The sequence below is a fragment of the Sparus aurata genome, chromosome 5 (assembly GCF_900880675.1).
Source record: "Sparus aurata chromosome 5, fSpaAur1.1, whole genome shotgun sequence".
NCBI lineage: Eukaryota > Metazoa > Chordata > Actinopteri > Spariformes > Sparidae > Sparus > Sparus aurata.
In genome coordinates, this window is record NC_044191.1 from 16,752,228 (window position 1) to 16,761,326 (window position 9,099).

Below are 9,099 nucleotides of genomic sequence, written 5' to 3' on the forward strand. Positions count from 1 at the left end.
CAGTAAGTAGAAAACTCCAAGATTTCCAGAACATTAGAGAACTCCAACACTGATGCAAAGTGATGAAGTCTGGATTGCAGCAGGTGCTCCATTTCATACCAAAAGTGTTGAGAGGCTTCATCCACACTGGGAATAACAGAATACAGAAAATAAAAAAGTGGGAAGTATCTGGACACATTCTGGCCCTGTAATTTGTGAAACGGTTAATGACGTTTCCTCACTTAAAACTCCTATAATCCCTTTGAAATGAAAAGTACAAATTCGACACCTGAGGTCAAATGTATAAACCGTGCGTAACAAGAAAGGTCTACTTCCGCCACTTTCAACTGAGATTTACGAATGTGTGTATATAAGGTTTCACAGGGAGGACAGAACATGTGCAGTGGTACACACATTTCACACCGTTCAGAACATGCGCGCAGTCTTACAGTGTGATTTTTGTGATGTTACGGAGCGTGTTAATCGGGGTGACATTTTATTTAGAGCTGGGGTTTACACTAAATTGTGTTAATATCCCATCTATAATTGAAGAAACCCTTCACGATGATAACACATTGATGCATGAGTTGTTGCCCTTGTTTTTACTGTCTTCATTAAATAAGTCTGTCGGTATACATTATAATGATAATGATCCTTCTATGAATAAACACATTTCCTCTTTTATTGGGGGTTAAGAATATATCTAGGTGCAACCGGCACTATAGGGTCAGTAGCCGTGCGTAATGGCCGTGCCACGTGACACAATAGCAGCTTTGATGCAATTTAGGATCGAGCTAGGTATCAAGGACCGTGCTGACGTTCAGACCCATGCCCGCTCATCAGGCAGAGGGAGCAGGGATCCCCTCTCCTCCTTCAGCTGCTCGCACACTGTCACTGCGTAGAGATTAGCCTCTGGCTCGAAGTTAGACCACTTTTCTTTTACTCAAAGTCTGCGGCGCTGGGCTCGGCTCGCTTCGTTTACCGCTTCTGTCACTTGTCTGCCGTTTCACTTGCTTCGTTTTGTTGCTAAAGCCAGAAACTGAAGCCCCGAAATAATAAACTATTTGTCGTCTGGCAGTTTGACCAGTCAGTAAAGTTAGACTTCCCGTTCTTTTACTGCTTCTTTGCTTCGAACATTTCTCCTCATCACTGGACTACATTCTGGTATATAATCAGGTGATTGGGGGCGTGTTAACAGCCATTTATAGTGAATCGTGGGCATGGTCAGTGCATGCAATTGCAGGGTGACAGAGATGTACGAGGAAAAGATGCGTGAGAGCAGCCATACATGGGGTTTTGTAAATCTGACCAAAAGACTGGGTATGCATGTTTCCAGTTTTGCGTGTACTCGGATGTCTACACCTGAATATACACGCTGTTTATACATTCAACCCCTGGCGCTGCACCTCACCCTCTCCACACCCTGGCCTGGCTTATGCTGATGGAGCAGCTTGATAAGGCTGGTGTGTGTTTTTTGGAAAGAGTTGCTGCTGGGTCTTGCAGAGTTTAAAAAGACTACACCACTGAGGAAAACCTTTAAACAGTTTAACAACAATCTACAATAATTCTTTGCAAAGAGCAGGTGCTCTGAAATAAAATCTCCCTCTGATGAAACAGTCGAAGTCCCGAAAGCACGAGACACTATTTCATTCAGTCTGTACATGTAAGGGAATCCAACTTCAAATGATTCTTGAGCGCTGATAACAAATCCAGGGATCAAAGTTCACGGTAAATATTTGATCAAACTGATAAGGTCTACTGAAGTGAGAGGCAGCTGCACAAGAAGGAAGTTGGAAGTCATGTATCGACCGGTGTTGGGAGAGGTACATGTATTCATCACATTACATTAAAAAAAAAAACCGGCAAGGTCCAAACTGCACATTCCGAGTGTTGCTTCATCAGATATACCAACAAGGGTTTTATTAAATAATCAGATACTGATCAGCGGGGAATCAAACAAGGTCCAATTCACCAATACAAACACATTTAAAAAAAATCTGTAATAATAAGCAAAAGTCTGTGCACAGTATATCTTCCTTGACCAATATTAAAAGATCTGACTTACGCTGCCATAACAATTGTCCGGTGAGTAGTTCCTATTTCAACACTCTTCAACACAATATCATTTATTGCCTATTTGAGTTGTCAGTCATGGGGTTGGAGGGTAGGTCACTGTCTGTTATTATCTGTTGTCTGTAATGTATTTAACTGAATCACTGTCAGTCATGAGTTTAAAGATGCTGACATTCATCTGTTGGGCCAATACATGTACAAACTGATCCCTTGATCAGAGCAGCCAGTTGTGAAACTAGTGCAGAAGTACATAACATAATAAAAAAAGTATAAACAATGACAGCACAAATGTTACAGCTGTAAATGTTCTCCTCCTGCACTTGTACATTTCTTGGAGTTTTCTGTTGTTTTTTTCAAGCTTCTCCAGGCTCTGTTTATCCTCCTGACGCATTTGTTCCCACATGTCCTTTCTTTCCTTCTCCCAAGCCTCTCTTTCTCTCTCTCTTTCTCTATTCACCTCTTTCCTGTACTGCTCGAGCCTCTTGACAGCACTTTCCGTTTGCTCCCTTTCTTTTTGAACTAGTTTCTCGGAAGCAACCTGTCTTCTTTTAATTTCCTGTCGTTGAATTTCTTCTTGTTTTTTCCGTCTTCTTTCCCCTTCCTCCTGCTCTCTCTTTCTCTCCTCGCGCTCTTTCTTGATACAGTCGTCTTTCTCCTTGAGCTGTTTTGCTCTCAGATTTTTCTCCTGTTCAGTTTCCCCTTGCAGTTCTTTGATTGTCCTTTTCTGTGTTTTCAATTCTTCATTGAGGGTCCTGACTTCCTCATCCTTTCTCTTCAACTCTCCTGTCCTCTCTTTCAAAATCTTCTCTACTCGCCAAAGCTCAGTGTTGTAGCAGCCGCCATTTTCCTTCACCATGGTCCTGACTGTGGACAGCAGCTCTCTGACGTCTGTGTGACTTGTGTCAGCTCTGTTACTGAAAACCTGGTATCTCCTTCTACAGTAAGTTATTGGTTGTTTGACAAATGATTGATCATCCGGTTCATCTCCTCCGGTGAATATAGTGATGATAAAATCTTCTGACTTCTTGCCAAAATATTTCTTGGTCAGCTCCACGGTATCTGTTTCCTCTTGTTTACAGTACCCCTTCTTCAGCACCAGTAAAAACACATGAGGCCCAGGAGACAGCATGCGGAAGCACATATTGATCTGTTGTTGAATGTCATCGTCAGACAGAGTCATGTCAAACAATGCGGGGATGTCCACCACAGTGACAGGTTGTCCATCAATCTTTCCTGCTGCTTTCTGGCAAACCTTGGCGACTGCCTCCTGGCTGGATTTAAAATGTTCTCGGCCCAGAACAGCGTTTCCAGTTGCACTCCTACTGCTGTCACTCTTCCCAATCAGCACCATCCTGAGACAATCTCTGCTCTGACTTTCATCATTCACACCTGCGATCACACTTTTCTCCTTAACATCCTGTAGTTCTGCTTGAAGTCGTCCATTAGTTTTCTCCTTCTCTACAACCTTCTTTATCTGAACCGTGGTGAACATGTCCTTTGTGAAGTGCCTGGACTTCAGAGCTCTCATCTTTTTCACATCATCAAACAGCTCTGGGATCTGTTGCTTTTCCCTGATTTTGAGAACAGTATATCGTCCTCCATAGCTCTGACAGAGCTCCTGGATGTCCTTGTTTTCCTTAAGAACAACATCTGGAGATTTAAGTTCTGACTCCACAGTGAACAGAATCATGGTGAAGTCATTAACTTGGGAGCTGAATGTGTTCCTGATTGTCTCTAACTCTCCCTTGTCTTCATCAGTGAGGGAATCCAGAGGAAGAACCAGGATGAAGGCGTGGACTCCCTCAGGATCACAGAGGGAGATACTCTTGAAAGATTCCGCCATCACTACCTCCGTAGGTTTTCCATACAAGGCAGGCAGCTCCACCAGGGAAACCTGACGTCCACACACCTCTCCCTGATGTTTTACGCACTCTGATGAATTGGAGGCTGATGGACGGTCTGTCTGACCTAAAATGGCCCTGACTGCTGAAGTCTTCCCTGCTCCTCTCCTCCCACACAGAACCAGGTTTAAGGCTGGTTTGATGTGTTCTGACTCAGACTTTAGTGACATGATTAAACCTGTATCCTGACCCTTCGATACATCACTGTTAACATGCTCGCCATTGTTCTCTTTAACAATTTGACCCAAGCGTGTTAACAGCTCAGGAAGTTCAAGGTTCTCCTGGTTCAGGTATCTGTATCTACACATTCTCTTCATGTCTTTTAAGGGCTGTTCTGGTACATTATTTGCCTTTGACCCTGAGCTCTCCTCTCTGCGTGGTGACATCAGTACCAGTGAATGATCAAATGATCGATGACCAAAGAGGTTCAGGATTCTGCAGAGTCTCAGTTTGTGATCCCCAGTGAAGTCTTCAGGCTGTAAAACCAGCAGGAACACATGAGGTCCAGGATCACAGAGACTTACACAGTGTTCTACATGTTTTTTCAATTTGTCTTCAGAGATGTTGGGATGCAGCAGATCTGGGGTGTTGGTGAGAAGTATGTTTGTCTCCTTCAATTGTCCCTTGGTTGTCAGACAGCTGTCTGACTCTTCCTCAGTGTTATACTCAGTCTTTCCCAGTATGAAGTTCCCCACAGAGCGTCTCTCAGACCAACTGTTCCCCAGCAGAACAGCCCTCAGCTCAGACACTGAAATGAAAAAATAAATGCATTTATACAGTGCTTTTATCCCAAGTACCTTAAAGTTTTTGCTTCTCATTCACCCCTTCACTCACACATAGCAGGCTATCATCCAAGGTCCTTAGATAATGCATCTTTATATACCAATTTTAGCCCAAACCATGATCTTTTCTAAAACGTATCCCATATAAGTATTTTGATGCCTAAGCTTAACTGTAACGCTGTCCTCGTGTTAACAATGTGTTTCTCATTGTCACCATGAGGACAAACGTCACCTGACGTTATCCTTTACTGCATGTCCAAAATTACATTTGGAAAGCATGGACATAAAAGGCAAATGTCCTAATAATTGGTGTTTTTCGACATGTGGACGGGAGGAAGTGGGAATCAATACCACCTGAGTCCCTGAATTAGAAAACCCTACTCATTTGAGACCTTATCCAAAATGAAAACAGTAAAATTAGATGTTTATCTGCTATTATAACAGCCAGCTTAGACCAACTTTTTAAAGGACAGTGAATGTGTCAGCTCTTATGATCATGAAATTTCAACAGTGAGCTTACAAATACTTAAACACATCAAAATGTGGGTTTGTGCCCACTGCTGAGATACACTGTAAATATACAGTATGAATTATTCTCAGTTCAGTTGAACTTACTGGAGGGAGGCAGCAAGCTATAGCTACTGCTGCGCTTCAGTGGCTGCAGATCATCTGTCACTGTAGGGATACAGACCATTGAATGAGTTATTAATTTAAGGGACACAGTTTATGTTAACATACTGTTTTATTAATTTTATAATTATTATAATTCTTATGATCTTGCTAATTACACTGTGAACAAGAGCCTAAACTAGAACTAAATTGAGGAATTAATGTGTCGATTAAAAAACGGTCACTGATGTTCACTACGAAGTGTGTACTTTCTTTTTCCTGAGGCGTTTCTTCATCAGAATTTATATGAAGTCGATATGCTTTTTTATTGTTCTACGACATAAAATATATCATTAAATGTTCCACAATTGAATGTGGGACTTTGGCTAAATGAGACTACAGAGGTTGCCAGGGACATAAAACTTCATCATGGTGATGTTTATCTTATTGATTGTTATTGATTATTATCCCATACATCACATCCTGTTTGGAAATATGGGAACATGCAAACACAACCCTGGTACCTTGAGTTGGGGTTGTTTTACTGACTGCTGAAGATGGCCAAGTTTATATTCTTTATATCACATTTGGTCATAAAGTCCTCGGGGACATTGAAGGTGTGACAGTACTGGTAAGGTTAAGTAATAAAAATGAACATATTTTAACCTGATAACACTGATGGCCTGGGCCAATATGTCATGGGGTACACCTTGGACAGGTTGCCAGTCAATTACAGGGCTGACACAGAAGGACATACAACCAACCTGGGATGGGTCACCTGAACCCCTGAATTAGAAAAGCTACTCATTAAAGACTTCATCCAAAATTAAAACAATAAAATCATATTTATATATACTATTGTAACAGCCAGGTTAAACCAACTTCTTTAAGGACAGTGAATGTGTCAGCTTTTATGATCATGAAATTTCAACATTTAGCTTACAAATATTTAAATAAATTAAAATGTGGGTTTGTACCCACTGCTGAGACACACTGTAAATATACAGTATGTTATTTAAAGAAGAATTATTCTGACTCAGTCCAGTTTGACTTACTGGAGGGAGGCAGCAAGCCAAAGCTACTGCTGCGCTTCAGTGGATCATCTGTCTCTGTAAGGACACAGAACATTGATTGAGTCATTGATTTAAGGGACACAGTTTATGTTAACATACTGTTTTTGATTTGTATTATTATTATTATTATTATTATTATTATTATTATTATTATTATTATTAATAACATAATATAGCCTAAAGCCCAACATATCGGAAAAGAAAACACTCTAAGACTTTTTTTCCTCAAATGAATAACAGGGATAATAATACAACAATGTTGATGTTTCTGATTACACTGCGAATAGAAGCTTTTCACAAACTAAATCGAGGAACGACCGTGTCGATTAAAAAAATCTGTTGTTAACCTACTCTCCGAAGAGCGGTCTTTGATTTTCCTGATTTGTTTCTTCATCAGAATTCATATGAAGTCGATATGTAAGGTTTTTGCACTTCCAGTTCCCTCGTGTCTAAGTCAGTGGGGTTTTTATTGTACATAAAATATAACATTAAATGTCCCACAATTGAATGTGGGACATTTGGCTAAATGAGACTTGTCATGGACATTAAACTTCATCATGGTTATATTTATCTTATTAATTATTATTGATTAATATCCCATACACCACCTCCTGTTTGGAAATCACAACCCTAGTACCCTGAGTTTGGGTTCTTTTGTCAAACCATAATAGCTGTTTACTGCAAACCTCACCAGAAGACAGCCAAGTTTATATTCTTAACAACACATTTGGTCATGAAGTCTTCGAGGACATTGAAGGTATGACAGTACTGGTAAGGTTAGGTAATAAAACTTACGTGTTTTAACATGATAACCTCCACTGATGGCCAGGGCCAATATGTCATGGGGTACACCTTGGACAAGTCGCCCGTCAATTACAGGGTCGACACAGAAGGACATACAACCATCCAGTCGTCAAATAACCTGACCTGCATGTGTTTGTACTCACTATAATGATGGTTATATTAACAAAGCCAAAGCAGAAGTAGATATGGAGCTCTGGGCATTACTCTAATGCAGATGGTGAGAGCAGATATAGGGTTATCTAGTCAAATAAAGTCCAACTGTACTTACCTGTTGCTGCCGTCGCCATAACGTCTCTCTGCTGGTAAAATCAGAGACTAACTCAACAAGAAACCAACTGTACGGTGTCAGAGCCTAAAGAGAGGATAGCATGAAATGTTAAATGTCTTGTATGTTAATGTGTGTTTTACCTCATCTACCACTGTCTGATCAGTAAACCTCCCAATCACACAAACACACACATACACACGCACACACGCACACACACACACACACACACAGCATTTAACGCTACTGTTTGACACAAAATGTGACTGTTTACCACACAATGATAATAATAATAATAATAATAATACTGAATTATGTTGTGTTATTATTACATTGACCTGTTTACATATTTATAACAATATCAATGTCATTGTAAAATCATCAGGTTTGATACATGATTTTCTTTAAAAGGCATGCTGTCTTAAAATCTTTCTTGACTAAAAATGTGTTACATGGTAGGTTATACTGGATTTTTCAAAGCAGAAGCAGTAGGTGGTGGTAGTAGTAATTGAAATCTTGTTTTTACAGCTTTTTTCCTCCCACAGGCAGACAAAATGCATTTTTTTCTTTTTTGAATTTACCTACATTTTCACAACAATTAATTCAAACTATTCACTTCCATGTCATTACTTACATAAAGTTGCTGTTATCCCGGCTGTAGGTCTCCCATCATGGGTTTTTAGAGGTATATTGCAAGAAAGAACATATTCTTCTCAGCTCAGTTAATGCAGTTTCTCTGGTCACTACAAACAGCAACTCTGGTCCATCTAATCACCAGGCCTGAATAGTCAGCACACACCTGGGAATTAGAGACAAGCTGTTTTTACTTTAACAACAACGTTCTCTTTGTTACAAATAGCCTACACATTGTTTTATATCAATTTGTTAGTGTGAGGATATATTTCAGTTGTGTCTACTCACCGGTTGAGATCCTCTTTGCTGCTTCGTACACTGGTGAAATAAAAAAGTCTGCACTGACACCAATCAATATCAAAGCAGAGAGGGCAGGACACTGTACAGACGTGATCTCAGTTAATGTTTAACCCAAAGTTATACACCAGGGTTTGGGAGGCCTGTTACTCACTGATAAGATTCAGTAATTGCAAACTCCAACTGGCAAACATCTATCATAGATCAACATATGCCCGTACTGTCTGCTGGAGTTGTCCAATCCTTTAATGTCTTGACCCATACTCCATTTTAACTTGGGAACACTGGACATCCAGAATTCATATCACTTATTTTTCTGTTTACCCAATGACACAGCTGATCACAGTGTCAGTGTAATGTAGTGTAGTGTGTGTATATGCAGCCTCAAAGCTTTCTGTTTCCATTTGACTTTTACCAAAATGATAGCGTAGAACTGCAAATGCTACTACTGCTGCAATAGCTCAGTTCAGCTCAACCCTGGATTTACTCAAATGTGTTTCATTTAAAATTCTTTATCTGCACAATCAATATTCCTTTTTGATTACATCTCACATTATTGCCATCAGGAGAGTTGTCCTCATATTTGGGTTATCTAAAGAACTGAAAATACCCCAAGAACAGCAGTGCCTCTCCTCTGGATGCTAGTTGGTCCAGGGTTAACTACAATGGGCCAAACAAAGTTC

The 9,099-nt window shown here is 40.2% G+C and overlaps 1 protein-coding gene across 1 annotated transcript; it reads right to left on the bottom strand.

The window, feature by feature from the left end:
* Positions 1–1,854: 1,854 nt before the first annotated feature.
* Positions 1,855–8,964, bottom strand: LOC115580957 (GTPase IMAP family member 8-like). The gene is made up of 6 exons (XM_030415713.1): positions 8,408–8,964; positions 8,121–8,285; positions 7,490–7,573; positions 6,400–6,453; positions 5,351–5,410; positions 1,855–4,701 (listed from the first exon to the last, which is right to left on the bottom strand). Exons 3-6 carry the CDS (start codon positions 7,506–7,508, stop codon positions 2,288–2,290), a joined length of 2,547 nt encoding a protein of 848 aa, XP_030271573.1. The 5' UTR covers positions 7,509–7,573; positions 8,121–8,285; positions 8,408–8,964; the 3' UTR covers positions 1,855–2,287.
* Positions 8,965–9,099: the final 135 nt, after the last annotated feature.

Coding starts and splice junctions, on each gene's coding strand:
- LOC115580957 (XM_030415713.1), bottom strand. Junction 5,411..6,399: donor TGGCTTGCTGCCTCCCTCCA/GTAAGTCAAACT, acceptor GTATCCCTACAG/TGACAGATGATCTGCAGCCA. Junction 4,702..5,350: donor TAGCTTGCTGCCTCCCTCCA/GTAAGTTCAACT, acceptor TTTTCATTTCAG/TGTCTGAGCTGAGGGCTGTT.